This window comes from Bacillus rossius, assembly GCF_032445375.1.
Source record: "Bacillus rossius redtenbacheri isolate Brsri chromosome 4 unlocalized genomic scaffold, Brsri_v3 Brsri_v3_scf4_1, whole genome shotgun sequence".
Lineage (NCBI taxonomy): Eukaryota > Metazoa > Arthropoda > Insecta > Phasmatodea > Bacillidae > Bacillus > Bacillus rossius.
Genome location: NW_026962010.1, coordinates 16,507,104 through 16,532,858, shown reverse-complemented (window position 1 = coordinate 16,532,858; position 25,755 = coordinate 16,507,104). Strand labels below are relative to the sequence as shown.

The 25,755-nt window shown below is 34.6% G+C and overlaps 2 protein-coding genes across 4 annotated transcripts in view; both read right to left on the bottom strand.

The window, feature by feature from the left end:
* LOC134541583 (delta(14)-sterol reductase LBR-like) overlaps window positions 1-25,755 on the bottom strand; it is a 101,272-nt gene that overhangs the window by 44,842 nt on the left and 30,675 nt on the right. For all 3 annotated transcript variants that reach the window (XM_063385109.1, XM_063385110.1, XM_063385111.1), the window contains exon 8: window positions 6,888-7,129. In XM_063385109.1, the coding sequence (XP_063241179.1) occupies window positions 6,888-7,129 (242 nt within the window). The remainder of the gene's footprint in view (window positions 1-6,887; window positions 7,130-25,755) is intronic.
* On the bottom strand, window positions 7,138-22,962 carry LOC134541586 (uncharacterized). The gene is made up of 2 exons (XM_063385113.1): window positions 10,086-22,962; window positions 7,138-9,758 (listed from the first exon to the last, which is right to left on the bottom strand). The coding sequence occupies exons 1-2, from the start codon at window positions 10,444-10,446 to the stop codon at window positions 9,031-9,033; spliced, it is 1,089 nt and encodes a 362-aa protein (XP_063241183.1). The 5' UTR covers window positions 10,447-22,962; the 3' UTR covers window positions 7,138-9,030.

Below are 25,755 nucleotides of genomic sequence, written 5' to 3'. Positions count from 1 at the left end.
CGTAAAAACGATATAGGCGCGAATAAAAGCGACAAAATGGTTTACCGACGAATAAACGCTACAATCCCGTTTTTAAAAGTAATTATTACAATTTCAAGTAATATTAAAATTTCCAGTAAATTTTAGGTTTACCTAATATTTTTAAATAAACCATTTGTTATTGTTAACGGCCTAACCTCATACAATAAAGAACATTCTTTATTTTATGCATCTTATTACCGTGTTTGAAGATTACCTAATAACCGGTGACGATGGCGAGCCATGTAAACAATCAACACGATCTATGAATCTTGTAAATAACACGAAACACAATTTAAATACGCATAGGCTCGCGTGGAAACTTAGTTAACGGCAAACGTAACGTACGACCCAACAAATGTAAACGATTAAAGAGAGACGTTTATTTACGTGCATGAATATTTTCACGGGAAAGAAAGTGAAAACATTGAAGCGGCCATATTTGCCAACGTGTGCGTGCGTGCGTGATATAAACACAAGCAATCAAATTAATTACTGTTCAATGACAACTAAAATATAAAAATGCATAATTTAAGTTTACAACACACGCAGCTTATATTTAGCAACTACAAAAAAAATACGAAACTCTACTTCAGTCAAATTCGTTAGCACTTTAACGAAAAAAAAATGGCAGCAATGTAGCTCTATGCTTTTGTCGCTCATTTGTTGAACGTACCTAGTGTTTTCCTAATTTCCTAACCCGAAAAACAAACGGTAATCTGTGAAACTAAAATATTGCGCTGCTATTCACAATAAATAAAAGGTTATTAACCAGTGTTGCTTGATGCTGAATGTTTTTTTTTTTAGCAAATATAATTTAAATGTCACAGATAGAAGTACCAGCATGACTGAGAAGACCGTTGAAACATGCTCAATGCTGTCTTTTAATTTTTTTAGTGGCTAATGTCTTTGGTAAAGTTACATTTTATTTAAGAACTATGTGAAAATTATTTTTGATATTCGGCTTTGTGAAAGTGATTTTTGACACTTATTTTTGTTACTTGAACAACATTGACTGTTTTTTTGCATTGATATTTTAACATCTCAATTGCAAATTTTTATTTTCAGTGTTAATTTGATGTAGGTACTTTACAAATGTAATATTTAAACTTTTATGTTACATGTTATTATGGGGCAATTTTATTTTATAATATAAAATAAAATATGGATAGCTATACCATCGTGAATTGTGTACATAGAAAATTTTCAAAACCGTTTTGAAAATATGGAATAATTGAATAATGAATAATAGAATCACGTAAGAATTTTCTAGTCTATTAAAATTAAAGCTATATAAATGCTATATGGCAAAATATAAATGCTACGAACAGCAATTATAAACGCTATTTTCCAGTGCCTCTAATCATACCACATCTCGCCTCTCGCGCGAGCAATAACGAAGCGACCACGCATGGGGTCGTTTTATGCTTTGTTTGGTGACAGTAGCTTGATTTTATTCAGTATATTCCTTTTCATAGGACCCTTGCTATTAAAATACATTTATATTTAAGTTTGAATGCTTGTAAATTCCTTGCCAGAGATGACTGAAATTGAACTTGGTGTGAAAAGTGACATATTTTGACATACTTTTTTTTGAGCGTGTTTGGCTGGCGAGGGAGGGGTCCGAAAATATTTACAACGATCTTACCCCTCCCTCATAAAGGAGGACACTAGATGGTTTGTGTGACTGGGAGGGATGAGCTAGCCTTGAAGAATGTTATAGAGGGGAGGGAGGGGTGAGCTTATGCGTCATAAAGCCGCTGCCGCCGGGCAAGCTTCGTGTGCGCCCACTCGCGTTGCAGAACCTACCACTGCCATATTTTTAAAGGAAATGTCCCATTATTTTTTTTGTTATTCTTAAATGAACATTATTGGAAGTATTAAAGCCGACACAAAAATTCCCTGTGTGTTCAAATTAACAGATTTCAATGATGTTTCATTTCGTTTTTTTTTTATTTTTTTCTGATTTTCACATTTTGGTCAAAATGTCCAATTTTTTGATGGTTCCCGAGAATGTATTCGTAAAATCACTGCTTCGTTAAATCCGGGGTTCGTGACATCAGGGTTCTAGTGTATTTAACTACGGCAAGCAGAAAACGTACATGATGTAAACTAACCAGTAAAAATAAACTGTCTTTTTAGGGCGACGGACTTGCCATGAAGGTTGAAGTTGATTTAAAGCAAAGCCGTCTAGCATTGTGAGTGACAGCATCCTGCCATTGTATGGCTGGTTTCTTAGCGAGTAGCGGTTTGGGAAAGGGGGGAGGGGGGGTTGAAATCAACTGAAAATTTCGGAAAACATCTATTACGACCCCCCCTCTATTACGACCCTATTCCTGGTAACCATGAGGGGTCGTTTCAGAGAGGTTTGACTGTATTAGCAACTCACATAAAGAGTTAAACTGAAGCAGCAATTATCAAAGATAAACCAACTATAACACAACATTTACCCTGAAACAAAGAGATCAGTTTTATATACCATAGATAGGGATGGTGATTTTTCGTTTTCGCGAAATAGATGTGAAAATATGTTAAATTATATTTTTTCCGCTATAAAATGTGAAATCTAGACTATTCCGAGATAAATGCGAAATCAAGGTAAAAAACGTAGATTTGTCTTCACTCTACACAATTTATTTACCGATTGTATTTCGTTTCAGTTCAGTATCAAAAGAAACCATCATTTTATGGCGTATTCAGCACAAGTATCTTATTGTCACGTCATTCACAACACTATTGCTCGTAAATATTGAATGAAGAATGGCCATCCGTGCCTCGCGATAGTAAACAAAGCAAAGAACAACTAGCTGGAAGAGTGTCCGTCATCTTGCTGAGTACAAGTTTTTAGGCCACCATATTGCGATATCTCTGCTTCGCCGCGCCAATTTTCTGGCTGTGTTTCACGTGAAAGCCGCATTCTTGTGTAATCTGTGGAAGGTGGTGTGTTTACAAATACATGCATATGCGTGAATGTGTTGTATACTGTTATTTCTCGTGGTAAAAATGGGACGAAACGTAATTCCCATTCGCGATCGCTAGAATGAATACAAAAATTAACAGTTCAACGAAAGTGATACGAATATTTTAATGTGCAATTTATGTAATCGCCGTCTGGAATGGAAAAAGATGTACTTGAAAAGCACATTAAATCTGAGGGACGTCAGGCTGCAAAAAAAAGATTCACCGAGAAATCGGATGAAGGAAAAAAGTCGGTAAAACGGCAAGCAACGGTTTCTGGCACGGTCGAAAACCAAAAGAAGGCGAAAATTGAAAAAAAAAAAAAAACGAGTTTCAATAACATTATTTGTGCACTCTACATCAACTATGGCCATGAACACGGCTAAAAAATATTTATTGTAATCTTAAGTATTCAATTTATTGCACTCATAAGTAGGGACCCCAGAAAATGGTGAACCGCGAAATACACGAAATACCGCGAAATTGGACACTATTTCACCGTTTTCACGAAATCTGCTATTTTTTCACAAAACACGAAACTTTGCGCGAAATCCACGTAATTTCCGTTACCAAGAATGTTTACATTGGTCGGATACTGTAAATAATGTTACTATCAATTGTATTGATATCGCGTAACGAAATTGATTGTATTTCCAACATGGCGGCAAACGTGTATATTTACGTTGCCGCTATGTAGCAGCGTTACGAACACAATTTTCGTGTAGTTGGTATTAGTTCTCAAAATTCTAGCGCACAGAAGCGAACACAATATTTACGCTTACATAATAGTTTAATTCTGGCCGAACACAATATTTTTTCGTGTGCGTGCCACTACGGCATAAATGTTTTTACGGTGCAGCTTGCAGTAGTGTTTTTTTTATGACGTCTCGGTTACTCGGTATTAATTTCCAAGCATCTAGTTAGTAGTGCTTATTTTTGTGTTAAGATGCCGAAAATAGTTACGGTTTTCGATCGAGAACGAGAGATGAAGCAGGAAGGATTTTATATATTTGATGTTAAGGATAAGATAATAATGCGTAAGTGTTGAAACGTTCGTGTGGACTGGATGCGTCGAGACACATGCCTAAAACACGTTTCTAACGCAACTCATAAAAAAAATTATGTGCGGCATCAACGTCGACTACCGTTACTGCAAAACAGACGTCTATGGGAGCTGCTTTGCAAACTTCTAAAAATATAGTTGTAAACAAACAACAATTTATAATTGACTTTGTTGAAATGATGGCGGGGGCAAACATACCTTTGGAAAAAGCAGATGACCCAAACATGAGGACCTGGTTATATAAATATGTTCAAGGTACTGTGGTTCAGTATTTTTATTGCATTTTTAAATTTTTTTTATTATTTTGTGTGTAGAACAGGCTAGGGGAACACAGGGTTGCTGTAAAGGAGACAAGACCAACAATAAAACTAGAAACACTAAAAACTTTTTAGTGTTTGCCAACTGAGTGCATTTTATGTTTAATATTAAAATTTAAAAAAATTTGAAGCAAAACAATCCTCGTTTGCCAATTTCAATTCTAATTTAATGTATCTCACCAAATTTTTACACCGATTTTTAGCACCACTTGCTTATTTTTACACCGATTTTTTGCACCGCTTTTGTCATTTTTTTACACAGAAATGAGCCAGTTTTATTTACCATTTTCTGGGGTCCCTACTCATAAGTGCTAAAAGTTGTTTGGAAACCTGCCAAAATAGGCTATCTTTGTAGTTGTGTTAGATCTTTATTTCTGTGGTTGTTAATAATTAATATGTGTATTATTTCATGCTTTTTAAAAATATACTTTTCTTCAGTAATGTAAAATGAGAGAATTGGCTAAATCTAGTTTTTAAAAATGCTACAAAATGCTAAATTTCAAATTCAAAATGCTAAATGTTATTATTTTAAATGCTATAAATCACCATCTCTAACCATGGACCATACCTTATTTTGCCACAATACACCATGAATTATGTGGTGAGTCCAACTGTCAGAAATAATTACAACCTTGACATGTGGAGAGAAACAATCTCTGGCTGTCGGATGACCCCGTGACTCGCAGTAGTGGTGAATGTTCGATAAGGGGTACTCGGAAAACTGAAGATGCTTCGAAAACTGTGCCATGCCGTACGTAACGAGAGTTCTCTTGAAGAAACTGTTGAGAAACTTACAGCACTCGGATGGTCGTCGCCGCTGTTTCCCAGAATCTCGTGGTTCAAGCTTCGTGTGGCAATGTGGTTCTTGACTTGATTATCCACATGTTCCGTAGAATTTCATTGGTGGAGTATATACATAGAATAACTCCAGAATCCTCTATCACCAAATAATTCATTCAAAAGTTTGTTTTATGAACAAAAATAGTTCTTTACCGATTGTTCGTAGAATTAATGTTTGTGCTCTTTCTTTATAATTCTTGTACAAACTATAAGCAGAACTGCTTGAATTCTGTATCAAAATGAGCAAAACCTCTTGTTCACAAGAAGTTCAAATTCAACTAAAGCTTCAATACAGAATGTTTTTTTTTTTTTGTTGCTTCCGTTCACAGTTAGTTTTTTGTTTTTTTTTTACATGAAATATTTATAGTAACAAATGAATTTAAAAACAAAAAAATGTATATCAGTCAAGTAAATTTCAATATAACAATCATGTTTACAGTTTTCATAGACAAAGGATACTCCAAAGACAACCTGGGAATACTCTAACAAAAGTACTTTAACAAGAAAGAAGAAAAATAATTAAATAATCATACAAAGTTCAAAGAATATTTCTTCATAAAACTTTAAGCAACAATTTACACCCACTTAATAATAAATACACTTAGTCCATAGTAATTAACTTAAAAAAAAATTGGTTGTCTGTAAAGTCGGTTTACGGACGACAGTTTAACATGACGTCATTACAAAACATTGATGAAATGATTGCATACATTTATGAATAAAATTGAATCATTTTTATTTTAATAATAAAAGAATAAATACTTGAAATTATACTAGTAATCAGATTTTTAAAATGCAAGAATAATTAACCTTTATTGCCGAAATTGTTGTTGTAATAAGCAGAAAACCTCATTAACTTTTCACTTCACTTTATAAACAGTCGAAGAAAAAGTTCACGTGTAGATGACTAATAATTAATTTTAAAAACTGGCGTTTAGCTATAAAGTTTAAATATAATTATGAACAAGTTATCATATAAATAAACTGTAATCAAATATCTAACATAACCTATCATTACTGCACTCGCCGACAGATGCTACCTTTTTTAATAATAAAAGAATAAATACTTGAAATTATCCTAGTAATCAGATTCATTTTCTTACGTACATTTGACATAGAAATTATTTCATATTACACATTTATAAACAAAGTTTTAAGATTTCACTTCTGTCTGTGCGGCGCAAGCGTACAATGAGTGTAACGGGACACAGCGTAACGGAACAATGAGCGTAACGGGCCACAGCGTAACGAAACAATGTGCATAACGGGACTTTTTTTCGTACGTGCAGTCGGCGTTCATCGATTTATTAGACGTCAAGTCAAAAAAATTGTCACAGAATAGAAATGCAAGAAAGCTATGGTGTATACCTGTGCAAATACAAGTGTTTTAGTTTTAACTGAATACAGATACCAATACCAAATTATTAGCAAATAAAAAATATCTAATTCAAATAGAAATAATGATAATTAGAATCTCACTAAAAAATTTTAGTCACATCATGTAACAACTGCTGGAAAATTAGACAAATGTAAAAACAAAGTTGGTTAGGCTAAGTCAACTTTGAATTCTTGTTGCATGTATAAAACATCACTTATTGTTCATATTTTTGATGATGAAGTCCCATTAAAACATCATAAAAGTACATTTATATCATACAATTGACATGTTGGTATGACAAGCTCACGAGTACCTGTGCAGCAGGTGGTAGCGGAGCGGCAAGGTGGCGAGGAAGGGGCGGAGGCAGCCCAGCGTGGCCGCCATGTAGCCGCAGCCCTCGTACAGCATGGAGAAGCTGGTGAGGGCCGCCTCCTCGAACCACAGGCCGTCGAGGAGGCAGAGCCACAGCATGGCGGTGCACACCAGCAGAGTGGTGGGGCACTGGCCCCGGGCCCAGTCCACTTCCTCCAGCAGCAGCACCAGGGACAGCACCAGCTGCCGGCACACCGAGGCACTCCTGCACGCTACGCTACTCTACACCACACGCCACATCCACGTGCCGTATGTAGGTTGTTTTAATCATATGCCATCGCAAGATTTCATAGTTTCATTTTCGGTCAAATTTCATTTGGAAAACAGAAGATATTTGTGTTATTGTATTTATTTTAATAAAAGCCGTTTTATAATAAATACGTACTTACCTCGCCAAAACAGTGGTAAAATTAATAGGCTGCATTTTTTTTACAATAACATGTTTGCCACAAGCTTGGAATTCCAAAAATTCCCTGACTTTTTCCTGGTTTTCCAGACCTGAATTGAAAAAATTTCCCTGGCCTTTCAGACACAAACAATCCTGCAGCGCCACTTGATGCCAACACTTTTTCTGCAGGAAAAGATCGTATGTGCCGTTCAAATCTCCAATTTTCATATTAAAAAATATGCATACCAAAATAAATTAATAATTACATAATAAAACCTCTTTTTTACAGAAGAAAACACTAGCAGAGGATTTAAAGTACACCTATAATATGATTTTACTCAATAGAACTCCACTATTAAAATTAATTATTGGTCTTTTTGAAGGAAAGCTTCATTTCTGGGGAGGGAGGGGGGGGGGGGAACACAATTAAAAGTTGCATTTTTACTCCATGACAAAATTTACAATCATTAAGTTTTTAACCAGTAATTTACCACTCTGAGTAGTTAGGTTAGATTTTATATACGTATTACAATTAGTGTGATATAATAATCAGTTTGAATAGGTTGGCTACATTTAAAATATTTTTAAATATTGTAGACAAGGTTAACTACATTAACCATACTTTGAATGCATATGAACGATTGGTAGGGACTGGAAAATGTCGTTTTGAAAGTGAAAAAAGCGGTGGTTTGAATTCTTAAAAGCGGTGTTTTCATTTCGGTGTTTTCACCAATGTGATTTTTTTGTGGATTCCCAAAATTAACAGTCAAAATTAATATGAACATTATATATTGATACAGAGATACTTGTAAAAACATTCTTAAAGCCTTTACAATGAGGAAATTATTATTTACTTATCGTCATATCTGTACATAATTTTAGCTTCTATATTTGTTAGTAATGCTCTTAGCAAAAAAATTCACAGTTTCACACAATACATAATATTTACAGCTGCAAAGTTGAATACATATGTAACACTAAACACATAGACATGGCGTACAACTAACACACTAAAACAGTGTTCAACCTTCAAAATAGATTTCACTGAGAATAGCTACATTTTCAGCATTAAGGCGCTGACGTTGGTCACTTAGAACAGAACTGTACTTAGAAAAAAATCGTTCGCAGTCTGCATTTGCACATGGCACTTTTCAAAGCACCCTTAGAAAATTCTGGATGATTTACAGAAAGAGACAATAATATTGCAATCAAATCCAGTGATGCATCACTTTTGTCTCCTAACTGTTTCTTCACCAAGAACTGAAGCTCTTTATAGCCTTGAAGCAATTGACTTTCATCGCAGTCCTTGAACAATGCCATTTTCTTCAATTGTTTACCAAGATCTTTTGTTACTTCCGTAATTAAAATCTGTGCAGGGTCAAGAACACTCAGTTCAGAATAAAGATGACTTGCAGGATCACTTGAAATTAAAGCTAGCAGCTTAGTGTATCCATGTGATGCAGCTTTTACTAAGGCAGATTTAACCTGAGCTTTTGCAACATCTCTCCCACACGACTGCAGTGCTAAACTTGTTTCTTCGCCAAAATTTCCTGCTTCAGCAAGCTGCAAAACTTGCTCAACTTTGCATAGGTTACCACACAAAATGTTGCTACAAGGATATGATGACCCTTCCAACTTCGTCAAGTCAACAATTCCCTTTGCTGTTTCTTTGATGAAGGTAGCCTGCACCTTAACATTAGGAACCTGTTCCTGTGACAAACTTGCCAAATACTGAACTCCCAACATTGCTAACTGATGCTATGTCGTCACTCTTCATGAACTCAACAATAGCTTCTATGTAGTCAGATACATAGGCTACAGACTCGTACCACGAAGACCATCTCGTGAGGACTGGCATTGGGAACAGTGGAACCCTTCCAGCTTCATATTTATCATCCAGAAATTGCCGGAACAGATGCTTTCTCTTTCGAGTGTTCAGGAACGCACTCTTGATTTTGGAAGTGGCATTTTGAAGTTCAGGAAGGTGCTTTCCCAGAACATTCAAAATCAGATTGAGTTTGTGCGCCCAACACTGAATCACTACAACATTGTCCGACATCAAGTTGGTAAGTGTGTCAAAACACTTCCCCATGTATCGGGCTGAGTCTGATACTAAGGCCAGGACACTGTCATAGCTAATGTTATATTTGTTCAAAGAATCAAGAATAGCTCTTGAACAACTTTTTGCATCAGCTGTTTCAAGAATGTGGACATCACCTACTACGATTTCAACTTGGTGACTGGCTTCTATAATCTTGAAGATTAAAACGAAAACACACCGACCTTGTTTGTCTGTTGTTTCATCGCAGCATACCGCAAGGTGCTTTCCTTTGACCTTCTCCTTGATGTTTTCTTCCCTTTCCATATTTAATCTGGGAAGGTGCTTTTCTCGCAAAGTCTTTACACAAGGCAATGCGCCAGATCCTGAAAAAAAAATTTCCTCAAAATTAAGACCACCATTAGCATAGTTTACTGGCATAACGATGTACTTCAAGTTAACTGTTGTTGTATATTGGGTCAATTGCAATTTACAATACTGGACATTTGTAGTTCAGGAAAACGTTTTATTTCCTAGGTTAGTACTACACTCGTTCAGGTATTGAAAACAAAATGATAAGTTTGTTAGGTTAGGTCAGCTACTTTTAAAAAAAAAGTTAATTGTAGTGGGGATGATTGGTTAGTTCAAGTACATTAAAAACAGTCCGGTATCGCAAACTACAATAGACCTGTTATATCTGAATTTTTACTTACCTTCAATAAATTCATTCATGAAGTTCACCATGTGTTCATTGTTAAGTTTCTCAAGTGGTATGTTAGCCTTTACAAATGTTTCTGTGACACGTTTTCCAAGATAATCTGCCGATTTTTTGTCTTTGACAACTTTATTAAAGCATGATGCAACTGATGTTTGTAGTTTTGTAGTCTCTTCTTTTGTTGCTGCTAATGACGCCACGTGTTTTGCCGACTTTAAATGTTTTTCAATTGTGTCTTTTCGATCCCATGAAACTTTCGTGTTGCAAAACTTACACATAACCGTCCTATTATCTGTACAGTAAAACCCCTCCTTCTTATACTGAAATGCTCGATCCCTTGCACTTAATTTATTCCGCATTTTTACTCACTCACTAGTCACTATCCAATTAATAATCTTGTTAACTTGCCGATTTGCCCATCGGAGTAGCAGCCAAAGTGAACATGACGACAGCAGCAGTTGCACACCAGTGAAAACTATTCTCTTTCAAGTTAATTTTTTTTCTTCCGTGGATCCCAAGGAATTAAAAATAAAAGTGTTTATATCCCCCGCAGTCTCCATGTAAATAATTTTATCTTTTTTTACCGTCACTTTTTGCCCGATGTATTAAGTAATTTTCTTGTTATGTTCTCCGTAGTTACGTTCCAAAGTCCCACTCAATGGCGTGTTAATTTTAATCATGAATTTAAGTTACTGGCTAGGAGCGTTATCCGTAGGCCATAGCAGCAAAAAAAATGGCTGCGATGACTGGCGAAAGGAATGGTTTACACCGGCGGACTTTTATTTGATTAAAATGAATCAACGTCACGTTAAGTGTTTCATATTAAAGCGGATGTTAGTTAATAAATATAAAATCGTAAATTACTTAGCAATGATTAGCATCGCAAACTATTATAATACATAATAATAATTAATTATAAGTTTTACCCTTCATGTTTTTTTTTTGGTTAGGACATTTATTTCCTTACATTTTTTTATTCAAACGAACATATTGTTTGTGAATTGTGTCGATGCGTGTGACTGCGACTTATTTTTATGATTATGATACTAAATTTATAATAAATAAACCTTTTCGCGCATAGTTTGTTAAAATTCGTATAAATTTCGTTTTTTCACAACAAATGGTATTTTTCGCATTTTGCACTTAATTTCACGCGAATTCGTGAAAATTTCACGATCGCGAAATTTTCTAGTCCCTAACGATTGGTTATGAATAATTATTCTAGCTAACCTAACCAAAAATTTGATGTTAAAATGAAAAAAGTTAATAGTACTGAATAACGTGTATAGAATAACATGTATAACCGAATTCATAATTTAAATTGAAATTTAAATTACAAATTCATAATTTAAATTGAAATTTAAATTACAAAAAATATAAACTATAATTATTTCTTTCATGTTTATCTGAGGTTGCCAGTTTCAAAAGTTGAGGTTACCTGATTTTGAAAGCTAGTTTCACGAGTCACTCACTTCATACAGACACACCCTTGAGGATTTGCTGATTATGATCATACCCCACACTTCATGGCACATCGTGTGGTTTGTCTCAAATATTTTTAGTTTTGAATTTCTAAATGATTCCCGATGCCATCCCCCCTCCCTCCACCAGCATCACAACATGTGCAGTCTGGTTATTTGTTTCATAAATTTTGTTTAATATTATTAACATATAAACCCTAACTCTTCGTAACTTTATCTATATTAATCCTCAAAAACTGGTAATCTCCAGAATTAGTGTAAATAAATTCCATGTTGAATTATTATTGACAAGACACGCCCATCAAAATAAATGGGCGCAAATTGAAATTAGCGCAGTAAGAGATCAAAATACATACAGTAGAATCTCGTTATAGCGAGCACGGTAATTGCGAGAACACGGCTATAACGAGGTATTTTTGAGGAATTTACGGCGTCATCGCTTGAAGCGCGGTTTTGTTATTTTTCTGCTTTATCTCCACCCCTCTCGCTCGCCACTAGACATCTTGCCGTTGACGCCTGTCACATTCTTCAGCCTTGCTGTCGCCACTTAAGTGCGTGGCTTTAAAAATAGAATCCCATCCTTTCTTTCTTGTATCAAACTTCCGTTAGTTATCTGTGCCGTCTGCCGTGTGTAGACAAAGTTCTAGATTGGAACAGAAACAACGTAAGAAAGTTCTGAAGTGTTTTCAGAATTTCCCCTTTTTTTTTTTTCCTTTTCAGACAGCACCAAGGATGAGTGACCAAAATTTCTAAAAGGGTGCGCCACCGTTGGGTGACCAGAATTACTCTATGGAGTATATTTCCTAAAATGCCAAAATCTCTGATGTAAAATGTATTATAGTTGGGCGCCTAGAAAACTCTATAAAGTACTAGTGTTGTGATTGTGTATGTAGCATAACTACTAACCTCTACAGAATATTAAATAAAATATGTCTTGTTACGCTGGTAGTGAAAGTAAATTATTCTCAGGTTGTATGTACTGGTGAAGTTTGACTCTGTGTGAATATCAGAAAATAAAATGTCGTATATTTTCTTAGCAGTATGTCTCCTTCTCTTTGGTGTAAATATTCTGACCTTAAAATCAACAAATATAATGACTAAAACAATATTCTTTAACTGGTAGTGTGTTTAAAAGCATTAACTTCTCTATGGCTGCTGATCTCAGTGTAATAAAAATTAATTATTCTTTCAAGACAGCCAAAGCTAAATAATTCTTTCTCTCTGGTTTAACATACACTTGATATGCAAGTATGGTTATCAATCGGAAAAATAAAGATATAATGAAAATTTAACTTTTTACTAGGGTCAAAATTATGGTTGTATGGGTGACAATACTCTTTTGCAACATATTCAAATGTAACATGAAAAGTGACAGAGTCAATGATTAGCTAGCAACATACAAACACCTTTGGGACAATTATTCATATTTAAATAGGTTTTTCATTAAACAAAATTTCAATATCAGTTATACTTAAATGTCTTTCAGAATTAATTACGTTTTACGTAATTGAATCACTGAATAATGGTTTGGTTATCAGTCAATATTTTAAATTTTATTGAAACACATTTTACCTGGCAAATTAGTCTTTTTTTTGTTACTACTAGCTCAGTCTCTTTCGGTAGATCAATCTATCTCAAGACTTCTGGACCTGGGGCTATTCTTTAAACATTCAAGACAATTAATGACTTTAACAGACTTTAACTTCGATCTAGTACATATTACTGCTCAATGTAAATTAACCAGGTCCAGTATGTACAAGCTACAAGTCTTTAAGTCGTTAAGTCGTATTAAGTTGGTTTTGCAAGTTTCAAATTAGGTCTTGATCGTAAACATCATGGTTTAAGATATCTTGACATTAGAATAGGACAGGTAACTTCTCGCTGTTCTTGTTAATTCGGGATGGGGCAGACAAACCTCGTCGCGTCGTTACAAGACCAAGAGGCTGTGGAAATCCTCTCCGAACCCCTGTCTCTCCTCCGATGTTGCTGATTAGATCTCAGTCTCTCCTCCGATGTCGCTGGTTGGGTCTCGTCTCGATGCACCTCCTCTCGTGCTGCTGGTACTCCTGCAGGACTGGCGTCGGTCACCTGGAGTCGTCTAGAAGGCTGATGTCCTCCGGTACACCGTCTACGATGCCGTCTACAGCCGTCGAACTCCTTCCATCTCGAAGATTGATAGTTGTTTCCTTTTTTTCTTCTTAATTAGTCGTTGATCTAGTTCTATTTAGGCTATTAGTCAAAAACCTATCGTCGTCGTCGATTCTTTAGTAGAGCTCCGAACATCGGTAACTACCTCTTCTTCATTGCGTAGTTCCGGGCATTTCTTACAAAATCATCATTTTCACGTATATTCTAGCTATTCAGTCGTCGTTCCAATGTTTTACGTGATATTCTTATATTCATTTATGACTAAATCACGGAGCTCTCCCTCTCTCTAATCATTCTCCCATGATAGTAGAACAGAAACTAAAGTTCCAATTTGTTTTAAACAGTTAAAGTTTTCTGTATTGAACACACTCCGAAATCTCACTGGAAATTACTAAATTGTTTAAATAAAATATATGCACAGTCAAGCGTCCAATCACATATCCTCTTTCCTCAGTCATGACCCAAAAACAATATTAAAATGTGCAAGCTCATTTACTATTCGTCGCCGTTTAACAAATGTTTGCAAAGACATTTCATAAAATTATTACTTAGATAAAACAAGATAAAACATGAAAATATTTAAGAGTAAAACCAAATTGACCTGACCATAGAGAGACAATACTTGTAAATATAATTCATAACAGGGCTAAGACAAAGTCATAGAGGTAAGAAGTAAAAATAATAAACATAAAATTCCTTTCTATTGAGGGCTTCTCAAATACCTCTATAGTATTTTTTACAAATTAGAAATATGTTTTTGTTTATATAATCGCGTATTTTCACGTTTTTTTGGTTGTTATCTTAAAAGAGTTAATATTAAAAAGCCGCTCCAATGAGATTTAATTGTTTCTTGGTTAATGATTAACAAAAACTATTAATTATCAAATATTGTTAATTGTTTATATTCTATTTATTATTATTTACGCGACGGCATACTGTACGCGTACGCAATACGACTGGATTCGTTGCTGCAACATAACATAGCAAGTTATGCGGTATCAGAAGTAACGAGTAACGTAACGATAGTAACGAGTACTAATTGTTATAGTAACGAATACATACGGGTACACATTTTTTCCTTACTTTTACACCTCTAGTAGGCACCACTGTATTTATTTCCGAATCGCTAGGGCAGTTTTCTTGTAACTTTTGTTTCGGTCAGTTGTTGGGGTATCTGTCCGGGAAATGTTTGAGTTTAATCCCAAATTTATTTTCTAAAAAAGTTGACAGGTTTCTTTAAATGAAAAAAGTTAGGGCTGGGCCGATACCACTTTTCACCGATTCCACCGATAGCGATTCTTATGGGCCGATACTGCCGATACTCGATGCCGATACTAACCAAAGAAATGTTTGTGTTATGAAAGGATATTTTACTTATAAAGTATTTTTTAATTTCATATTAAGTATTTGGAATTTCCTATCTCCGCAGGCTGTAATGAAAAGAGGACGTAAAAGAGCATATAATGAAAGTTATTTCAGATTTTTAAAAATTTTTTTGACGATAATCCGTACACTACATATTTACCAAAAATTGAAATCCTGCACGACCTTTTGTTACAGTTGAATTAGACATGCCAAATGCACTGACATGCATTGGAACAGTACCAGTCCATGAGAAATAATTGGCAGGATTTGCATTTTGTGTGTACTTTTTCCCCTAATAGCTGGACATATTCAAACCCAATTATAAAATAATGTTCAACTGTTCAACATACAGTACCTACAATTTTTTTTATATAGTCAAGAATGTTTGTTTGAACTTTCCTGTGAGAAATGTCTTTCATAACTTTGCAATTCTGATACCCACACACTTTTGGGTACTCATAACTTCTACGGTTAGGCGTACCTACATATTCTGCCGTAATACACTAAATATAAAAATATAAACTAGTTATCCACGTCGTCACGTCGCCATTAAACAAGCTTCACGAAACGTCACAAAATGTTCACTAGCGTCGGAAACTGTGTGCCACTAGATCTGTTAAATAAATGTTGTATACGTATTACATTTGTGTACAATTGCGAAAGATGTTAATTTGAAATGATGTTAACAAACAAATTATGGGTTAGGTCATCAAAACAGAAAACAAACGGTAACATAAACACATTAGTAGTCGTTGGCAATCGTATAATCCACGTTTTATGTACCTAGCCAGATATGGCCGCCATCGGCCAATATCCATTGCTACAAATTCAAACGCGAAAATACACATTTTGTAGGATAAATATTATCGAATCGTTTTTTTCTTAGTTGAAAAAGTTAAGCGTTTTTTATTTATAACTCATGATTATTCCGCATAAATGTTATGTTTGCTACACCAATCACACAAAAAACGGACATTTTTTTATACGAATGAAATTTCTATCCGCACGGTTACCAGCACTGCACCTGCCATTTTACTCAACGAAATAAAGAAAACGTCTGTAAACAATTTCCACAAGACCTGTTGTTAAACAAAGCTATAGAATTGTGAATGAAATTAGAAAATGTTTAATATTTTGTATAATAATATCGGAAAAAAGATACGTATTAACGAGAAATTACAGTCCAGGGCTTTGAAAAACGTACGTTATATATTTATTATGCCTATTAATTTGCATGGCGTTTCAAGACCGGTGGCTTTATACGTTATACTGGATTGTACGTTAACAAGAGGGACGTACTAGAGAGAATTTGCTGTAACACAGTTTAAGAACTTGGACTGAGGTATCGGCGCAAAGTATCGGCAATTATTTTACAGATGCTGCCGATGCCGATACTCTGAATATCGGCCGATGATTAAGAATCGGAATTGGCATCGGCCCAGCCCTAAAAAAAGTATAGTTTTCCAGCGACTATTTTGTTTGAGGCGTACGTGCGTTGCCGCAGCCGCACTCCTGCTTTTTTGTAAGGAATTAAATCGTCGCGCTACACTAGCACCACCTGTTTTTAACATTCCGAACCAACATGGCCGCCAGCAGATTGCCCGCGTCAACAATAGATAGCAGGACAATGCTGCGTCGGCCGCGGGCTGAGATGCTATACTTACGTGGTGTGGTAGGGTATTCTGGTTATTTTGACGCAATCGGTGATCGCATCCGTACATATGCGGTATCGTTTTTAAGAGAATTCCCACATCTGCTCACAAAAATTAAGATTTCGTTAATATAACCTGTTATTTTCCAATTATACAGGTTTAAACACAATTTTTATGCTATTTTCGGTTAATTTTAATTTTTGGGGGCCAAAATTTGTCCAATTCGGTTATAGCGAGGATCAAACCCGGAACCGTAACAGCTCGCTATAACGGGACTCTAGTGTATTTGCAAATGATTACTATAGATTCTCCTGAAACTATTGAGTAAAGGCTATCAAACTTGTATGTAAACATCCGTAAATACTTTTTTTTCCCCTTGTTAATCTACGTGTTTACAGAAAAATAGCCTGAGAATTCATGGGAAAAAAAGGAAAATCAACCAAATTTCATGAACATAAATGTTAATTTTTTTACGTGTATAAACATCAATGAAAGCGTTATTTTCCTTTCCACTTTTGTTGGCAAAAGAAGATATTCCAGAAATATGTTGCGATTTCCCTGACATTTCCTGGAATTCCCTGACTGTTTTAAATTCCCTGACTTTACCCAGTTTTCTAGTCCTGTAGCAACCATGAATACAATAATTTGTAAAAAAATTGTTCTAAAAGAGACGCATCTGAATAAAAATAATATAGCTGCATTTGTGGTTTAAAAGTGATTCAAGAAGATATACACATTAAAAAAAAGTTATTTTGGCTCATTCATGCATTTGGGTACAATTTTTTGTTCAGAAATTGGGCCAGTGCAAATACCTATAATTTTTGAACATCAAAACAAATATTTATAGTTTATTAAATGTATTTGATTCAATTTCGAATACTAAAACTTCGAAAAAATACATGCTCAGTCTTTACAAATAGGGCTGTGCAGGATCCCAAAAATTGGGCGAGTAATACATTTCTACGGGATTATTGTAATATTTTAGGGTTATTTATGTGGAGATTTTCCCACTACAACCAGCCACATGAGTTTTGAGATGACTAAAACAGGAAAAAATGATTTAACACACTAATTTGGAACCATTACTATCACCCACGTAATCAACTAACTTATTTTACGAAGACTAGAGTTTATCAGGTCGTTAAAATTATATTAAAACTATCAGCATACTGATAAGGATAAATGTGTCCCTAAAAATCACACAGTGCAGATGTTAAAGTTGAGTTTTCAGAAGATCAGAGGGCAGAAAAATGGCATGCCGGTTATGTGATTAGTTTCGTTCAGAACATGGCGGCCAAAAGAAACTTGTATAGATCTCGTGAAAAACATCTGGCCGCATACTCACAACAAAGATTCCTAAATCCTAACAAGCTTTGACACCATTTTTCTGGTGGATAATACAATGTGAACAACTAAATACAGACCCACACTCACACTCCTAGTGTCGTGACAGCTCAGGCAATTATCTTGTCCTGTGTGTCAAAAAAAAAAGGTCACACTAGGAAGGGGGGGGGAAAAAATGTGCAGTAAGAGACTTTTTTCATTAGCTGGCAACATTATGACTTGTAGAAGTCTCTCTACTCCACAAAAATGAAGAGCAACTTGTGTTTCTCCACAAAAATTTTAATTAGTGATATGTAGTGATGTGACAAGACTTTTTTATTTAAAAATTAATCATCCAAAAATTTAAAAACCTTTAAATTTTGAATGCTAAAAATTTTCAAATTCTACATAGATTGTACCACAAAGTATGTATATGTTATGTTGTAATGTGGTGTGATGAATAATGGTGTTCAAACATAATTTGGTATTTGTATTCGAATTCGATTCAAACTAAAAAAAAAAAAAAACTAGATATTTCAAAGGCCTACCGGATATGAAATTCCTTCAATTTCAAACAAATTTATAAGCAAAGACTACACATGGACTTCCATGTATGGAAATAGTAAAAAACATTTGTCACACTACAGATGAACACAGTGGGCTGAAGAGAAAGTTGCAAAAATAACAGGGGATAAAGACAAAAAATTGACACTGGACAAAACATCAACAAACAGACAAACCCAATGATAATACTAAACAGGTAATTGGGACAACACAAAAATGCACAGGCGAACCCAGCGATATAAAATAAACAGACATTCTGAACACGACGACAGCACAGGCAAACACAGTAGGCAACTGTTTGTGCCTGATGACCATCTAGATCTGAATTGTCGCAACTGTTGTCTCTCAGTGATCATAGCAGTTTCAGTCTAGTAAAATTTTGATAGTCAATAAAATATCAAATATCATTTCAATTAAAGATGAGTCAAACCAAATTTCTCAAATCCAAATTTCAAACTTAAATCTAAATGAATAGTATTCTAAATCTACCCTTTTAATCTGAATCTAGGTCTCAAAGGTCAAAGATAAAATAATGTACAAGTAATTTAAATTTTGAACAAATGCATTAAAATTAAAATATTCAACCTTTCAATAGTTATTTTCACAAATTCACAAACTAAGTTCCTCCAAAAAACAATTAAATATCAAAAGTACAATATCTTGGGGAATAGTAATAGGTAGGGGCCGGAAAAATTCGCAATTTGCGATAGATGCGATTTTTTTGCGAATTTTGAGGTTAGATGCGATTTTTTACTAATTGTTGTTATAAATGCTATATTTGCGAAATCGCGGTAAAATTGCCATTATCGGGCGAAAAACCACTATAGAATGCAACAAAATGGATTGAACACACATTCCTCAAAGTATTTTTTTTGAAAATAGCCACCATAACACAATTACCGTAAACAATAGCTTCTGACAAGGCTTGTTGAAGGAATAAAATCCGAATCCTAACCTTTATTTATAAAACATTCCTTAACCAAATATCACGCATGATAGTATAGAATAAGTAATTTTGTAAATTTATTCTTTACGATTTACTCAAGATACCGTTGAATGTTGTTTAGAAAAGAATGTTCACACTACTTATCGACGCAGTTATTTTGTTTTGTTAGATCACATCACGTTCGCCTACGTTCGCCATTGCATCGTGTGTTGCCTGTTCATGAAGAGTATCTAACCTAACAAAACAAAATTTCCCGGGAAGCGCATCACGGAAACCAACAACCTAGAAAATATCTAGGTCGTTGACGGGATCGTAGTGAACTTGCAAAGATAAAAATGAAAATATTTTAAATGCTGAAAACTACTACAAATATTTTAGTACGCGGTTTTTTACATTCGTTGATAATCACTTTAGTCTTCAAATTTTTTTCTGATCAATATTTTACATAGGGACAAATCATACATTTTGTGGTGCACGTTTAGCGTACTGAAGTTGGTCAACTCGAATCGTCAGTTTGTTTCCATCTGAAATTACTAGTGGTCAAACGTTTGTTTACAAATACCGTTTAATGATTTTGGTTTGTGTTAAAATTCGTCATAATGGGTATAAACACTATTACAACTTCTTGTATTGTTATGTAACTTTAATATCTTATGCAAATTTCTTAAAAATAGATGCTAATTTCTGGAAAATAGATGCTAATTTTCAACATCATAACTGCTAATTATGTAATAAATAGATGCTAATTTTTCCAGGCCCTAGTAATAGGATAGTAGGATACAAAACACAAATAGATGTAGTGAGTGAACTTCAGTTTTGCCAGTTATGAATTTTTTTAATTAATTATATTTCCTCACAAAGTTTCTGGAATCTTTATCCTCGAATCTCATTTCTTTTAAAAAAAACTTGAGATTCAATAGTATTCAAGGGTACAAGGATTCGACCCGCTGTCCATAATACAAACAGCATCTATTTTGTAGATGGACAGGCTTAATTCACCAACCCATTATGTAGCTGTAGCTAATAAATTTTATCACTCAAAACATAGCCAAAAATCGTAAAGGCTCTAATGTAGGGATGGGGCGACAGAATCCAATATCCGCCGAATCCGCCGAATCCTAGGGATTCGAAGGTTCGGCGGGTGTGATATAGGATTCGTCAAAGGATTCGGTTTTTTACTACTTACGAGAAAAAAATACAGTAAAACTCGCTTACAAGGTCCCGCATGGTAGGTTTTTCCTATAAAGCGTTTAAATTGCCCGAGGTCTCATCATTTGCGCCATTAAATGTGTGATATAATGTCGGTTAAAATTTTTTTTGAAACTTCCCGTCTAAAATAATGTCGCACGTAAATATGAAGAAAAGACAAATGAACAACAACATACGAAGAAATATGGATGATGTACCATAACTACAATACAAACCCAATAGTTATTTTAAGATAATTACCATAAAAAGAACTAAAGATTCTTTGTAGAATACCATAATTACTACAGAAGCATGATAGCTACCATATTTGCGCTATAGTTACCGTAACAACCGAGATGTATATGTATTTATTTATGACATATTAAATTAAAGAACATTGTTGAAAAAAAAAAGGATGTTCAACTTTGATATGTACGGTTGGCACATGTTGCTAAGAAATAATGCAATCTGAAAGAATGCAGTACTACTACGAAAAGTGAAAATGGCACTTGTGGATTTTAGGTTATGGCAGTCTCTTTCGTTTTTCAGTAATATCGGCCAAAAATTAACGAGTGTACTGTATCGGAAGTCGGCAGAAATGCCGATTCAACTAATAATTGGCAAAATCGGCTTCTTCAATACAGCTCTACATTTAATGACATGAGTAAACATATTTCAGACTTCAGGATATTGAAAAAGACTTTAATTTCCATGTAGGTTTATTGTGTGTATGTTTTTTTGCAAGTGTAAATTGAATGAAGTAAAATGCTTTTATTTTCATTACTTTCAATTGATTAAACTTTAATGACCAGTTACAGATATTTATGACACTAATTTTGAGGTTAAGCAATTTTACTAAAGCATTCCAGCCAAGCAGGTTGCCAGCGAGAGGCGCTTCTCTTTTTCTGAAAACACTATCTGCAATCCTAGAGCTAATTTAACTCCTGAACGTGCAGAACAAATTATTTTTCTGTATGATAGATTAAAGAACAGAATTTAATACACTGTGACAATCTCTCTCAGAATTATTGTGCTGAAAAGTGGAAATGTTGAAACAATGTAAATTTACTTTTCAAACAACATGATTTTTGGTGCTAAGTTTGTTGAAGCTCAGTAAGGACTCCAAAAAATTGACAAGAATGAAATTTTTCCAAAGATACGTTACATTTACACAAACATATACTTGATTATGTTAGTTGGATGATATCAGTTACCTACTAATGAACCAATGGAAACAGGTAAGATTCAATGAAAAAAAAATGTTATTTTTTTTCTAGCAGTGCAAAATATAAACACACGCTGTAAATAGTTACCCAAAATTAATAAGCCCACTTCATTTTAATACTTTATTCAAACATTATACTAAGTTTAAGATAAAAATAATTTCCCTAAAGTGTAACTGTACCACAAAAGCTCGAGCTCGGCTCAAAGTAAAATTCTTAGGCTCGCAGACCTCTAGCTTATTTATAGAAAAAATCCTAACCGCTAATCTGTACTAAAACTGAAATTTCTCAAGAAAAAATTTTTGTCTTTATATACACTTATACCAGAAATGTACCAAACTACATGTGATAAAGTCAAGGGACTTTAAGTGCAAGCAGAAAACATCTCACTTACATTAGATATGTGGACATCATCTATTAAAAGATTCGGGTTTGGGTTCGAGATTCGGCAATTCCAGTCTAGGATTTGAGTTAGGATTCGGATTCGAGGAAATCAGGATTCGCCCCATCCCTACTATAATGTCATTAACAAATCACATAAAATTTCCAGCTGCACCATATCTACATAAAATCATTCAACTGCAGTAAATTATTCATCAATTTTTGGCAGAGGACTTGCAATGTTATAAGCTATTTCCATACCCCACACCCAGTGGCCTCATGTCTTATGTGAATGGACTGAATTATTCTCCAATATCACGACTAAAAGATGACTCTATTTCTATGCTTGGTTATCTTCTATGCAAGGAACTATAGTATTAGATAATCTTGAACTAAGATTCAAGAAGACACTATTTTCACATAATATTCACTTTAGAAAAGTACTTCATATGTTATATGTCAAATAATTACAGTACTGTTGGTTGAGACAACCAGTTAAAAAATTTTAGGGCAAAACTTATAAATTATAAAATTAACTTAAGCACAGTTAAACTATGATTAAATAAAAAATAATATTACAAAATAAATAAGAGGTGAATATTTCCTTACGATAGCTTTTTACAGAGATAAAGAAATTATTAATGAAATTATGACATTAACAGATTCAGTAAAACCTCAGTATAACAAACTTGAAGGGACTGATTTCGGGTGTGTTTGTTATAGTGAGGTTTCTTTATAACGAGGTGAATTCAAAACTACAAGTGATATGTATACAAAAAAGAAATTAAAAAGAATTGAATGCATGACGCTAAGGACCGCTTGCAGAGTAAGGTAAGTAAATCCAAGCAAAAACTTTGACCGTTAAATGAAATGGAGAAATACTTTATTTTGCATCAAAGTGACAACTATGCAAGCCTGTATAATTTTTTTTTACTAAGACAAACTTTTTTGCCTCCGTAACCAACACCATAGGCTACAGAATTTTAAATTTTGTGGTAAAATATATTGCATTCTTTTTTTTAAATCCATTATTGTAAACAAAAAATAATTATAGCACCGAAAAAAGTTAAAATGCGTCGTAATCATCGCACATGGTTTTGTGCATCCATAACCTAATTTGTATGTAAACATAAGTAATTCATCAAAGTTAACCTCCAAACAATAAAATACTCTAAGTAGAATTTATTTTACCACAATTAGAAAACAACTCTTAGACTCCTGCGAATTTTAGATAAGTAAAACGTCCACAGAATCTAAAATAAATATCGGCATTCATGACAACAAACGAACAAACGAACGAATGCGTATTTCCACAGAAACAGATGTAACTTTTGTAGGTGGGATTTGTGACAAATTTTCTTGGCGAAGTTCGGAACATTGATTAATCGAAATGAATTTTATTTCCCGCTAGTGGTGGTGCAATGAGTTAGTTTCGAAGTGTTTCAGTACGTCAATAGATCTATGGTCAAAGTCAGCCAATATTATAAGATGCGGGAATATTTGTGTTTGTTTACCGAAACGTAATATTAACGAAGCAAATTGTATAAATATGAAAATTGTAAGGAAAATTTTTAATTGTGCTTTCGCTGTAGGGGGGGTTTTTTGGTGGAAATATGGAAAAATACTTCGTTATTTTGAGGTACAAATACATAGGGTTACAGTGAAACCTCATTAATACAAACCTGAAGGGGAGTAAAATATTTCAGTTTGTAATAACGAGGTTCATATTAATGAGGTTCTTGAGCCAATAGGTAGAATAAGAACTCGATAAGAAATATTGAATTCCTACATGTCAGAGCACTAAAAATGTGGAATATTATTATTGTAATAGAAGCCAGATATTGACATGCACACTAACAAAATACACTTAGAAGCAATTTTAATAGTTTTAATAAAATATACTATAACAGACTGATAATTAGTATACATATACGTATGTATGTATTCTTATTTAATTTGCTTCCAAAGTTTTGACAAAAATGATTAACATTTACCGTACAGTTAATTGCTGTTGAGTGTATAGCAATTCTTATGCAAAGTATGCAAGATATATTTACATAGGTTTAAAAAAATCATTAATTTTTTTCTGGACACACTTATCTCTGTAAATATCATTTACAGCAGAACATATCTTCTCAAATCCTGCAATCAAGTCAATTGGCACATCACTTGCAGCAAGTACATTTTCCAGTGTACGCAAAGCACTGATTGTGTCACTTTTGCTTGGAAGTTTATGCACTACCTCACCATTGTCGTCATCACCATCATTATCCTGACTTGTACCACCCTCACAAAGTGACTGTACAGCGTCAGCCGTTGGTGTTTCCTGTAATCCTCGTGAACCAACAAGATCTTCTGCAGTTAATCTTGCACTGGTGTACACACTGTCATCAATATGAACAAACTCATTGAAGTCATTATCAACTTGCACATGTTCTTTTAACTCTTGCCAATCCTCTAAAGGTTGATCACAGTCAGGTTCTTCAACAGTTTGCTGGCCAAAACCACTTTTTGCAAAGCAATGCACAATTGTCTTTTGGCTGATGCTGTCCCACGACATGGCTATACTGCGGATAGCATCCAAAACTGACCATCTAGGAAGCTCAGTCTTTCCTTTTTCACACTGCCTGATAAGGTATTTCACCAAGCGCTGTCTGTAGTTTCTTTTCAAGCACTGTATTATACCTTGGTCGAGTGGTTGTGTCACACTTGTTGTATTTGGTAGCAAGAAGAGTAAGGTAATGTTTTCCAACTTCATACCATGAGCAGTATGTGCAGCACAGTTGTCCAACAATAACAAAATTTTGCGATTTAGAGTCGCCATTTTCCTGTCCAATTTTAACAACCACAACTGGAAAATTTTTGTGGTGACCCAAGCCTTACTGTTTGCCTCGTAATCTACTGGCAGGTTTTTTGCTGCAACATCTTTGAAACATCTTGGCTTGGCAGACTTGCCAATAACCAAGGGTCGAAGTTTAGTACTGCCATCTTGATTACAACATAGTAAAACTGTAAGACGAACTTTACTGTGTTTACCGCCATGGCAGTTTTCACCTTTTACGGTTAGAGTTTTATTGGGCAACAGATTGTAAAAAAGCCCTGTTTCATCCATATTAAACACATCTTGTGGTGCAAATTTACTTACGATGGTCTGTACTGACTCAAGCCAGTCACTCGTTGCTGTTTGGTCGACAGCTGCAGATTCGCCACAAATGGATTTTGTGGCCAAATTATGCCTATCTTTGAAGCGTTGAAGCCATCCGTTGCTGCAATGGAAATCGTCAATTCTGAGTTGCAGTGCCAGCTGATCAGCCTTTTCTTGGATAATAGGCCCGGAAATTGGAACTCTGGCGGCGCGCATTTGATGAAACCACTCCAGCAGTTTGGCCTCTAATTC

Excerpts from the sequence above, each read along its gene's own strand:
- LOC134541586 (XM_063385113.1), bottom strand. The coding sequence starts at position 10,446 with ATGCGGAATAAATTAAGTGCAAGGGATCGAGCATTTCAGTATAAGAAG. Across the intron at positions 9,759-10,085 it reads CATGAATGAATTTATTGAAG|GATCTGGCGCATTGCCTTGT; the intron begins GTAAGTAAAAAT and ends TTTTTTTTTCAG.